This window comes from Phocoena sinus, chromosome 4 (genome assembly GCF_008692025.1).
Source record: "Phocoena sinus isolate mPhoSin1 chromosome 4, mPhoSin1.pri, whole genome shotgun sequence".
In the NCBI taxonomy this organism is placed as follows: Eukaryota; Metazoa; Chordata; class Mammalia; order Artiodactyla; family Phocoenidae; genus Phocoena; species Phocoena sinus.
Window position 1 is genome coordinate 66,079,075 of NC_045766.1, and position 13,444 is coordinate 66,092,518.

At 39.3% G+C, this 13,444-nt stretch overlaps 1 protein-coding gene across 1 annotated transcript in view; it reads left to right on the forward strand.

Annotated features, from left to right (window-relative positions):
• The window catches only part of TPRG1 (tumor protein p63 regulated 1), a 110,871-nt gene that overhangs the window by 89,938 nt on the left and 7,489 nt on the right, over positions 1-13,444 (forward strand). Inside the window, 1 exon segment of the mRNA XM_032629399.1 lies at positions 8,185-8,338. Coding sequence (XP_032485290.1) covers positions 8,185-8,338 — 154 coding nt within the window.

Genomic DNA, 13,444 nt, shown 5'->3' on the forward strand with positions numbered 1-13,444 from the left:
GAATGTTAATAGGGATTTGCTCATAATGTTGACACTCAAAGCAATTGTTAAATATTGTGGGAGTTACACTCTAAAAGGTTTGAAGGAAGGATCAGAATGTGAGGCTCCTTGTGCAGAATATCATAATGCCAGTCTACCAGGGTATGTCTCTAAGGATGACAAAATTTCATGTCATCTTCATCAGTGGCAAGCAGGTTATCATTTTTAATCCTGGGATCACAATTTGTTTCATTCTGACAAGCATGGAGCTCCAAATGACCTTCTAAAACATGAGTGTTTAGGTGCCCAAGACTAAAAGGACCATACAGTTTCTTCTCCTTTATCTAAAACTTATTTACCCTCAACCTTATGGGATTAGCTTTCCATTTAAGTGGCATCTGTGAAACCAAAGCTTTTGCTATAAAATGGACACACTTCCCTTTAGGAAAGGGACTGAGAAGGGTTTTGTTTGTTTGTTTGTTTAGTTATTTGCCCATGACTCCAATAGTAACACATTCCTAGTTAACCTGTCAGTAGGAGTATAGAAATAGCAAATTAGAAAGAAGAGCTCTGGAGTCAGGAGTGTTGATAGCAGCAGGAAATGACGGCCTGATGGTGAGAGAAGAGAGAGCTGTTATAAGAACTAATAAAGTTAGCAGTCAAGAATGTTTTAGAACTTGAGTAATAGCCTTACTCTTCATATACAACAGTTGGCTTTCTTAAAGGAAAACGTGAGAGGATGGGAAAGAAGTGTGGAGGTTTAAGTATTAATCTAGGTACTCTTCTAAATTTCTGTCTCTGTTTTGGCAAAGTTAATGGGTGAAGGACATAGGACATACATGAATAATAAATCCCTTCCATGACTTAAAGTCTGGGGTTCGTGATGATTTTTATTAAGCCATAAAAGAATTAGTTATTTTTAATATAAACTGTTTAAGAAAGTAAGAATGTAAGTTTTAAAATGATATCCATCCAAATAATCCATTCATACAACTTCTGGAAAACAAAAAATTTCTGTATGTCATTTAAGTGAAACCCCATAGTAGATGATCCTTGGCTCTTTCTGGTCAGAAATGCTGGATATGTGCATAGTTGAGTGTCTTCTAGAGGGTAACTAATCTAGAGGCTTTAGTATTTTATAAGAAGGGTGTCTTAGTCTTTTGGGGCTGCTGTAACAAAACATCAAAGACTGAGTAGCTTATAAACAACCAAAATTTCTCTCACACAATTCTGGAATCTGGGAAGTCCAAGATCAAGGTGCCAGCAGACTCAGCGTCTAGTGAAGGCCTGCTTTCTACTTCAAGTATGGTGCCTTCTCTCTGTGTCCTCAAATAGCGGAAGGGGTGAGGGACCTCTCTGGGATCTCTTTCATAAGGGCACTAATCCTATTCATGAGAACTCTGCCCTCATGACCTAATCACCTCCCAAAGGCTTCACTCCCTAATTCCATCATCTTGGGCATTAGGATTTCAACATATAACGTTTGGGAGGACACAAACACTGTGTAAGCATAGCAAAGGGAAATGAAGATCCAGAGATAGTGTGCCCAGCTCTAAGCCACACAGAAAGTTAGCATTGGTGCTAGGATTAGACCCAGGTTTTAGTGACTGCCAGTTCAGGAAACATACTGCCATAACATGTAACATTCTAAGGATGGACTCATATGGCATTCAAACTCGTAGGCATCCTAACTTGGTCTGTGAATTTATTTATTCATCTATCATCATTAAAGAAGGACTTATTAAGTGATTGCTATGTACCTGGCACTATAAGTGTCCATGTTTTTTACTTTATTCTAAGTATTTGCTGTGAGCACACACACACACACACACACACACACACACACACGCAACAACAGCACTGTAAGCCATGAAATCTTAGCTCATCAAAGGTCATCCTTTGGTTTGGACCTCAGTCTTCTTCACCTCAACCCTGAATGTGACCACCTCAAGGACAAGCACATCTAAAGTTTCCCAAGCAGATCAACTTCTCCTTTAAGGACTCTCAGCCCCGGAGCTTCCATACATTTTTTCTGTTTCCCTTTTTGTAATTATTCACCCTCACTTTCTCTGAGTTCTGCTTTTGTTTTCACCCTAGGTCTTTTATTCTGCCGTTTAAGATGATTTCTTCTTCTTCTAGGAGGAGAAGGGTCAGGTCTCAGCAGCCGTCTGAGAATTTCTCTTAGCCATTAAGTTATCCTTTGGCTTTTTGTCTAATAATATACATTATTAATGCACATTATCTTGGTCTTTCTGCACAGATATTAATTTATTGGGACAGAAAAGGATCTTAGAGATGATCTAGTTCAACTACCTGGTTTCACAGAGGACCCTTGGAGCCCAGAGAGAAGAAAATGGTTCAAGTAAGTCGGCAAATTGGTGGCAGATCAATCCGTTGAATGCAGGTTTCCTAAATGCCACTCAGAGTTCCACCTGTGGCACGACACTGCCCCTGAATTCTCTCTTTATAGACACCGCTGATCTGTTTTTAACTTTATCACTTGCCTCTTCCTCGAGGAATATAACTCACAGTTTCTTGGTTACCCATGCCAGTAAATGGTTAATCTCACTGAGTCCAAGGCCCTGGAAACTTCTGGGAGGGAGCCAGGTGAGCAAAGAGAGCAGATAAAGGCAGCACCTGCCTTGGGTTTGGAACAGCCTGGGGACACAGAGAGAATGTAAACACATTCTGCAAATCTTATTGTCTGACTCTGTGCCAGCGTCTTTTGGGTTCTTGTCATGGAAAATGTTTCCTCTGAGGTCATTCATTGAACAGAGGAGCACTGAATACCCTCCAGGGTGCCAACCCAGTCCCCCCTTTTGTCCAGGTTAAATAAGCAAGGGACTAACGTTTCATGGGCCTAGAAGGCCCACCTTTCAACAATACAGGCTGGGAGGTAGGGAAAAGGAGCAACTTAGAAAATACACTGTGCTGTTCTGAACTGCTCTCTCCCCCTGGCTGCCCGCCCTCCTCCTTCCTCCAGTGCGGCCTCCCTCTGTTTGCTCACCCATACTTACAAGCACACGCCCTGCGTTTAGAGCAAGCGTTAATGTCTGTGCTTCCTCGTAAATCTCGGTTTGCTGCCTGGAGCTATGTTTTTAATTCTGTGGTGGAGCTTTGAGAGTCCAGAATGAGTAGAAAGGAGGGGCAGCGGATGGATGTAGTAATGGAAGCTGCCATTGCTCCTTCCGGGGAGCTAGACTCCTCATTTGCTTCTTTGAACAGGTAGTTTATACCTCAGCACAGCATCTGTGAAGGCCAGGATGGAAGGAGAGGGGGGCGTCGTGGGAAAAGATGTTGGCTATCTCACACTGTGCAAAAGGATGCATGGCTTCTCTCCGAAGAAAGAAAAATGTGTGGAATGAGCAAATGAACCCAGACTGGTGACCGGCTGGCATATTTTTCTACTTCAGCTAAAAATGACTTCAAGGAGAGGAGTCTGACAAAAATAACTTTTGTCTCACAAAGTTTGTAATTGAAGAAAGTTTTCCCTTCATTGAACTTGAGCTCCTCTTTGTGTTGTTAAACCGTATTTATTTTCCGTGATTGGTCCTTTGGCACTTGTTTGATAGCTTCTTCTGTATAAGCCTCATCGCTTCAACATGGCTTTGCTTTTCTGGGGTAGGAAGCAAATCTTCTACTGGGCTGCTGTGATGGTTTAAAGTAGTAATTGCTTGGGCCTTCCACCCCGCCAGCAACTGTATTTGAGTAGAATTTTGCATCTGAATCACTGAGTAAAACGTGTAATTAACATGACTAAAGGAAGAACTCTGGTCTTTGAAAATTCTGGTCCTCAGTTTATATATCTATAAAATGAAAGAATTAGAAACACACCTCTAAGGGGCCTTCCAACTCAGACAGTCTAGGACCCTAAAAATCTCCAGCTATTACTATAAACCCTCTTTCTCTACCAAGTTCTTATGAGTCCTAATGGATCATTTCTTTTACTTCTATACCTTTCTGTGAGGTTTTGAAATTTATCAGAAGTGAAGGGTACATTAACCTTCTTGCTTCCACTACTGTGACAATGGAGGCCAGATCCAGTTGGTGTCTTTGAGGATAGAAAGTGCGAACAAAATAAGTTGCAATAGATGAGCTCCTCTACTTCCGTAATGGGACTGTCAGGTTTCTATGTGTACCTGTTTAGGCCTGGGAAGCAGATAATAGTAAAATAGGCCCAGAGATCATTAGAGCATGGGCATCTGGAGTTCAGGGATTGGGCCTTATGCATTTCTCTACTCGAGATAACACACTGCACAGAGAATGTGCTAATTAAATGGTGGAATTGAAGATAGACAACTAGGAATGTTTCAGAGAACCAGCTCTAAGGTGATTTAAAAGATCATTTTTAACCTATTATAAAAGTTTTACAGAACTAGGCTTATTCAGTCTGAAGAACAGAGAATTGAAAGGGTGTTTTAAGGTGAATGAGAGTCTCTCTGATGGATTTAAGTTTAAGTAGGAAATTATATACATCAATACATTGATGGGAAACAGAAGCTGAATGCATAAGAAATACCCTGGGACTCAGAATCAGATGAAAGAAAGGGATTAATAGGTGAAGCAGAACATAGAAGATTCCAGCACCTCCTCTGTGCTAAAGATTTGCTCCTCTGGTTTTGTCTATGTCCAGAGATCATGGTGTTTATCCTCCCTCTTTTTATTCTCTTCCACTAGTGGTTCTTGACTTGATGATCTGCTTAAACCTGGTCGTACTTTTTATCTTATGTCCTGTTAACTTCATCTATTTCTATCAAAAACATTTAAAAATTGCTTATAAGTGTTGAATAAAATGAAAAAATATATAAAGGCTCTAACAGTACCCAGTAAGCGTTATGGTACAAAATAGGGACTTAACAGTTGCTCAGTCGGACAGAGCCTTCCAGCATACAAAACATTTTTTCATCCATTATCCTCTTGTCCCTCACGAAATTGTTGTTACCTGAAGATGAGAGAGGTGGTGTGAAATGCCCAAAGGCACAGAGCTAGCGAAAGCCAGGGTTTACACTCAGAGTATGATATTGGGAAGAGAGCTACCAAAAGTCTTTCTTTGCTAAATAATTTGATTTTGGCATTCTTTACCTGGGACTATACTCCCACATTGATTAATTTGACCAAAGCAGCTCAGCGAGAAAGACCCAATCTTCTTACCCTGACAACATAACATTTTTGTAATTTCCCCCTACCCTTCTAGTGCTAACTTATTTTCCTATAATCTCATAATTGCTATTGTTGAGAGTATATAAAAATTTACAGTTCCTTTTGAGACAGAGATTTTCTTTCTGACCTTTAGCTAGGATCCCTGGGCAGGTTTTTTGCCCACAGATCATGGCAGGCTCCGTAGGGCAATTCGTTTAACTCTGTGTCTATTGGAAATAAAGCCGACTATGTTGTGTAATGGCAGGAGCTTAACTTTGAATGTATTTTGTGACTATAGCCCAGGATGGTGAAAAGAACCCTTACTGAAGTCTTGAGAGACCAGGGCTCTCACCCGCTCAGCCCCGCCTGCTGCGATGCTTTGGGAAAGTTTTAGTCCTTCCCGAGTCTCAATTTTCTCATCTCCACTCATCTCCAGAAAGAAGACACTGAGCTATAGCTTCCAAAAGCCCTTCTAGCTCTGACATTCTACAGTTTATAAACCTTAAATTACTCTTCCACCACATGGTGGCTGATATGTGCTTTTCCATGTTTGTAAAATAGCATGGTAGGTGCTAAAGTTTCCGAGGAGTGATGGGATAATACTGGGTGTAGGCTTTGCAGCAGAAGATCTGTTCTACTTAAGGAGGCTATTTTGATACCCCTAAATTACAGAAGCCATAATCCAGAGGCTTCTTATGGATCCTGTATGTCCTTGACAGGGTGAATGCTAGCAGCATCATGACCATAGCTGTCCACACCATTTACACAGTTACCGAAGTCATGGAATATCACCACATCGAGACACCCTGAAGGACATATGGGGAAACTGAGATTCAGAAAGAGAAATGAGCTTGCCTATAGTCGCATAGTCATACAGCATTAAGTGTCAAAACCAAGACTAACACAGCACTCCCTGACCTCCTGTTCACTGCATTTTTTACTCTACTCTTGTCACCTCGGATGACCACTCTCATGGTAAGCACGAGTAACAGTTTAATAAAGCATTCCCAGTCATAAAGGGAACCGTATTGTCTGCAGTTGCCCTAAGAAGACATTTGACAGAATATGATAGATTTTTATACGACTCTAGTACTAAAAGTTTTGCTGAGAAATACCACCTTAGTTTTACCTTTGGAGAGACTGCGTGGTTGTAGATTTCTCTTCCCATCTATCGCCTTTGGAGCTCAGGAGAGAGGGTTGGCTGAGCTTGTATGTTTAGAAGTATACTACATCTCTGAGAAAGGGCATTGCCACACTCAAATTGATTAATTATTTAGAAGTAGGGCCCCTCTTGAATTTCATGCTTAAACTTCATTTGAGGTTTCCCTAAAGTGAAAGATATAAACTGTATTTACCAGGAAAGCTATCTTGGAAGATTTTCATTGCCTTTGAATAAAAGCAAAATTGCACCCAGCACATAGATTGACATATGAAGCGTAAATAATTGTATCGTGCAAGTTGTTTTGAGGGACTCAAGCCAGAATGCTCCATTAACTAGCATGCATAGAATATTCATTGAGCTTAGGGCTTATTACCAGGCCAGTGGAAAAAAAAAAAAAGAATGAAGGAAAGTACGGGGGGGAAGATAAATGTCAGTATAGCAGCTGAGAAAATGAAGGGTTAGAAAGGGAACTTTAGAGGTATTTATGATGTTTGTATTTTCCTCTCTCTTCTTTTTCTTTTTTCCCCTTCCTTGGCAAAGGATTAAGTACAAAAAAGGTGGGTATCAGCCTTCAAATATAATCATCAAGAATCTGAGAACTGAGCAGCAGAATGAGACAGGCTCTTTTCTTACTTCCCTTCTGAAAGAAGAAGCCGAGGAATCAGCCCGTTGGGGTGTTATATGCGTACGTGTGAGATTGTGTTTATCGACATTTCTACATGGATAAACATTCAGAAACCACAGTGACATTCCCAGAGGAATCCTGTCTTTAATACAGGAAATGACAGCTTTGTGAAGGCATCACAATTGAGCTCTGGTTTTCCCTTGAGGTCTGGTTTTTCCTTCTAGATCCCAGGATTTAATTTCTAGAAGAAACGAGAGCTCTGTGATGTTCCATGGGTCTGCTTAGAATCACGGGCAACTTAGTTTTAAAGCTTGTTGAATACAAAGCACCTGAGCTAGGCTTAATCTCCAGGGACCTCTTTTGCATTCAGAGATGTCTAAAACCATAAACCATAAATTCTGATGGGTACATGCAAAAGCAGAGGCCGCAGAAATTACAAATTTGTTATCCAGTGTGGCCACATTCCCCTGCCACAACTTTCCTCCCATCACCACTCCCAAGCTGACTTTCTCTTGCTCTGTACTTGGGTTTACCAGATGACCAGGCCTGCGCTATAACAGATGGTTACTGCCTCCTACAAAATGTGGGTCAGGACTGTGACCAGGCATAGTCTTCCTATGAGCTCTGACGTGTTTGTTGCTGGAATTTTGGTAGAAGGAATGTGTGCAGAGAATAGAGAACCATGAGACATAGAAGCTGAGGTCACAGGGTATTTTGAATTGGTCATCAACCCTCTTAAAGATCAGGCATACCCTCTTGGGAAGGTCCCAGTTCTTCCCAGTTCTTGGGAAGTCCCAGTTCTTTTCTCAGTCATTTCTTGCTTGAGTTTACTGCTTAGTGGATACTGTAGTTGTAGTCATCTTCCTTCTCCTCGAAACTGTCTCCCATGTTGATGATGTCTTCCATGTTTCAGTTCCTGTCCCACCACTTGACCTTTCCTTCTTCCTTCCTCTTTTAACTTTGACCACCAGAATATTGGCATGAGTTCAGTAACTATATTTCCAGCCATGGCCTCTGTCCAGAGCACCAGAGTCACATTTCCAACCAGGCATTTACCCACAGAATTCTCAACAACATCTTGAACTCATCATGTTTGAAACCAAATCCACACTTTCTTCTCACCTCCTGAATTCCCTGGAACAATTTAACTAGTTGGTCAGCCAATTATCTCAGCATCAATAGAAAGGCTGACTGGGGCATTACCTTCCCTTCCCACACTTTTCTATTTGTTTTAATCTAATGAAAATGGCTAATCTAAAGCAAAACTCCTTTCTTGCAGGAGACAAGGAGAAGGCCTTAGGATCTACCGGGGAAGTCCAGAGCAGCAGTCACTATTATCCGGTTGGAACCCGTGGTCCACTGAGGTGCCTTATGCTACCTTCACTGAGCACCCTGTGAAATACACCAGTGAGAAGTTTCTCGAAATCTGAAAGGTAGGAGACGGCTTGGGCATCACTCTCCAATTAGCTTTGTTGGTGAAGCTATGTGCTTTTAAACCATGTATTGTTAAAAAAAAAATAAGGTACAACCTGGGGTTTATATAGATAAAAACTATAAAAGTTTATAGGACTTTTTCAGTAAACAGTAGAGCTGTTTTATATTTGAAAAAATATATATAGCAATATTTATAGTAACCATACCACTGCTGTTTCCTCTTTGCTAATCTCTGAGCAAAAATTGTAGTGTAATATTGTTTTAAAATTGCAGTAGTATTGTTTGTGTTTATTGCTTACAGGGTACATAAAATTTTCTGTGTCTAATTAAATTTGAATTATTTTATTCAAAGAAGGAATGTGGAATAGTGTGAAATATGAAGTCAGATATGGCTCGGTGGTCATGTTTAAGTCACTTTTTTTTCCTGGGACTTGGTAATCTCATCTCTAAAACGGACACAGTGAACAACTGCCTTTCCTCTCAACCTCACTGGGCCATTGTAAGGTTAAATGGGATAAAGCATATATAAATGTTCCGTAAATCGTAAAGCAATTAAGAGTTATTTTTAATGCCTTTAAATTTCATCTCCCCGAGTAAATTTAAAATTCATCAGTGGCAGGGAGATCCCCTTCTACTATTGTTTCATCTTCCCTAGGGAGACTTAAGCAGTCCTTGGACACTCTAAGTAGTCAGGAAGTAAAACAGCTGGAGCTGTAAATGCAGTGAATGAGCAACCTGTATACTTTCGACAAAACCAGATGTACACATAACAGTGTGCTTACGGCCTAGAAATTCTTGCCTTCTCTGTTCTCTCTAAGTTTATCTTTATATGCTGTCATTCACTTCAGAATAGCATAACTTTATTTGCTATAAATTCAAAACATGACAGTCTACATCTAAAGTCCTTCTGTGGTTGGATGGCATACATTGCATTTCTTGCCTTATTTTAAACACATTTATTCATACAAGTGAATATGTATATGTATAAACAAATATTTTTAATTGGTAAGTTCCCTATTTTATGAAAAAGGATCTCAGGCAAAATGTATGTGGTTAGAGGCTAGATGGGGCCTCCATTCCCCCTAACGTGTAGGTGAAGTTGGCTTGAATCCAATTCTGCTCTCAGCAAAGCTCAGTTGTCCTCTCAAGATTTATGCAGATGTCCTCAGGGGCTTCTGGTCTCCAGGTTTGCCTCTGACACCAAGCTCTTGCAGGCGCTAAATTAGTTCTTTGTATGGATCGTTTTGCTAGTCTCCCTGTTATACTCCTAGTTCGCAATACCTCAACCCAGGCATCAACATCAGCCCCTAGCCTGACTCTTAGCCACCCAAAATCAACAATAACAAAAAACCGAAATGAAAACCAGAAAGAACATAACACTGACACAAAGGCATTTATGTGAGAGTAGACTCACTGAGGACTTCTGGGAGATAGAGTGGGAGTTTACATCACAATAATGCCCCCAAATTCAAATGGAATATCTGTTCTCCTTATTGTTAAAAGACCTTATTAATAATAATGCTCAGATATGTCGCTTCATAATCTCCTCTCCTTTTCTCTCTATCCTGCTCTTGTTCTTCCCCAAATTCCTGTTCTTTTTCTCTTTCTTATTAAAAGTGCAGTCATTTATCTGTTTCTTTTTTTTTTTAACACTTGTTAATCCAACTGAAAGAACTTAATAATGTATGTTTCCAAAGCTATTTCCTGCCTTTAAAGGAAAACTGGTTCTAATAATTAATTTAATATATATTTTGAAGTAGTAGTAATTCTTTCTATTTTAAGTCAAAAATAAATACCAACTGCCTGGGTTATTATGTCCATCACTTCCTGGGCAAAGTCTTCTCTTATTTCTCGTATCTGGTGTGTTTAAAGCACTTGTTCTCTCAGTGTCCTCTGCTGGAAGAAATTCAGGGTAAAGGATTAAAAAAGAAATTGTATGAACTACAGAGATATGCCACTGCATTACTCTAATACTTGATAGTGCTTTATTGTTTTTCTGCCATAGAGAAATAAAATTAAATAATTTAAAAGGAAGCTAAAAAATAAAATATCAAAAGGGGAATGGAAAAAAAGGGGGAATGGAATAACTGTTCCCCAAATGCCCATGAACACAATTAGCAGACTGGAGCATTAAGTTTTGCCCAAGACTTCCTATCAGCCAAGGCTAAAGGGGAAACTTGATGTTCATATAGCTCTCCTTGGATGGAAGAAAGAACAACAGGTGTGTGTGTGAGTATGTGTGCACATGCATGCATGGATATGAGCACCATGAGTGGTTGGTTAGTTAGTTGGTTGGTTTCCAGTCAATCAAACTACTTTTTGAATCTGTTAAGTGTATTTTCTTTAAGGCTTTTCTCATTAAATTATTGTTTTAAAGTCTTTATTTCGTTCCTGAAAACAGTCTGGAACTTTTATTTGCCAAGCCATTTCTCAGTTAAAGGCCACCCCAAGTCCCAGCTCCCTAAGAAAACAAGTGATCTCAGTCTGGGATATGAGATGATGACTACTCTGATCCAGTTCTTTGTGTCTTGGTTTTTCTTTTGCTGTTGGTTTTTATGTCACAAAGTTATTTGTGTTCAGGACATTTTCCAAAATTGGCTTTGATTAATATTCAGTTTTATTAATGTAAAAGTATAAATAAGAAGAACAGTAATTCTGGGGATATAGAATCTTTTGTATGAATATTTTGACATAATAAGATTTTAAAAGGGTGATTTAAACTATTTTTTTCATTTCCCCTATGAATGAAATAGGAAAAAGTAGAAGAACACGGGGGAAATGCATAACTAAGTAAAACACTTGAAGCAATTTAATTCAATTTAGCAAACCTATTATGGCAGGGGAGAGGGAATCATGTACAGCTGAGATATCCACAGTCAAGAATTTCAAATTATTTACAATCTAATTGAATAACTTATTTTTAAAAGTACTTTTATAAAATTCATTTTTTTGGTTGTTTTTACTCAGAGTCTTTTCTTCTACAGAACCTGGACTCTCTCTATTTAACAAATGTTTTCTGGTACCTAAAATGTGCAGCTATTCTGATTGTTGTTAAGAATACAAACATAAATGAGACAAGATTCTTCCCTTTGTGGAAGGCATTGCTTAATAGAGGATGCAGATAAAAATGCAAAGATTTTTAAATAAGTGCTAAAGAACTGAAACAGAGTTTGGATCAGATGAAGAGAATTGGAGATAGTTGAAGGTACATGGAGTACCTTAGAGACAGTTTAGCTGGAGTTTAATCTTGTACATTTCCCACCATAATTGTATTGGCTCAGATGATAGGTATAAGAACCTAAACTAAGTTAGGAGTGCTAGGAATGGAGAGAAGGTGAAGAGATTTTGAGATATTCAGGGTATCAATGGAAGACGGTAACTGGCATGATATGGTAGGTGAAGGAGAGGAAGAAATCAAAGATGACATGGTCTGGTTTGGGTAGGTGATGAGTCCATTAATTTGAACGAGGAAAACTGAAAAAAGAGTAGGTTTAAAGGTTCAATTGAAGAAATGCTGAGTTTGAAAGGTCCATGGAATGTGGGGTTGAGTTGGTTGCCAGGCAGTTAGAAATTTAGGTCTGTCCAAAGCTCAGGAGAGAAAGTTGAGCTGTTTATATAGGTTTCATACCACACAACACCGGGTCGAAGCTGAGTGATGGGGTTGATTGGTCAGAAAAGTACCTGAGGAAGAGGAATTAATGGAAAAAATTGCATTCAAATTCAAATTTATACTATCTCTAAGTCCTTCATCACTGATATAAAAAAAATCACTGTCAAATTTATGAAATACTAGGTCAAAATACATTACTTCTTTTACCCATCTCACTAACTCTATATCACTTCTACTTCCGGTAAGTGTGATGGTCAAATGGCTTCTTTCCAGACATTCTTGCTTATCTCCAAGTCTTACCAACTTTTTTCAACTTGTGCATGCACATACTTTGCATTACTCATATAAAACAGTTGTGAAAATAGGAAATAATATTGTTGGTATTGATTTTATATTATAAGACATAAAATGATCTCATCAGTTATGTAATTACACTTTATATTTATTGATTACAATTTGCACGTGTTCATGTAATTCAAGTAACAAAAACCCTTTGAGGGCGGGATGCTATCTCCACTTTAAAAGTGAAGGTACTTAGAGTGACTAAGTGAATTGACTGAGGTATTATAATAATAACTATTTCCACATGCAAACAATTTGCAAATGATCAGGGAAATAGTTAAAAACCAGAAAGAACTCTGTGTGTGTGTGTGTGTGTGTTTATAGTCATTGCTATGATATGATATGATACTTTACAACCAAGGTTAATTATTCTCAATTGTTTCATCCACTTTATATTTGCAACTTTTAGCATTATCTTTCCTCTTTTAACCATTTGTAACAGAATCAGTTTTGTTTGCCCAATGGGCAGCAAGCCAAATGCTTAGGTGCCGAGGTTTTCAGCAGAGAAAGGGTTTATTCACAAGGCAGCCAAGCAAGGAGATGGATGAACAGATATCAAGTCAGCCTCCACAAAGACAAGGGGCTTGGGATATTTATAGGATAAAGAAACAGGGTGGTCTGAGGCATGGGGAAAGGTGATCGGAGGCAAGAAAACACTGAGGTAATCTGTGTTCCCTGCAGGCGTATCGGAGTTACATTCTTCTTCTTAGGATGCTTATTCAGAAAATGATGCTGTTGGTATAATCTGAGGGTGGAGTTTTTGGCCTTCTGACATCAAAAGGTCTTCCTCTGGACACTTACACAGTGGAACGGTCGGTGGTCTCGACCAATTTGAACTGGACAAGACTAGCTCCATGTTCCTGAAAAACAACTCAAGCCACCATTTCTCTGGCCACCCATAAGTTAGAGGTGTTATCTATAGGGGGCAGTTAAAGGAATCTTGCGATATATTCTCTAACCTACATGAAGCTTGGAGGGCATGCAATTTGCAGGAACAATTAAAGAGCGCTTAGTCGATGAAGGCAGGTTACAGAAAAGTATTTATTAAGCAAGTTTTAGTTCAAGGGATCTAATTGATGACTGCCCTTGGTTTCACGTTGTCTTGCTGGATTCTTAGACTGTGTGGAGTCTTGCTGAGAGGAACTAGTGATTG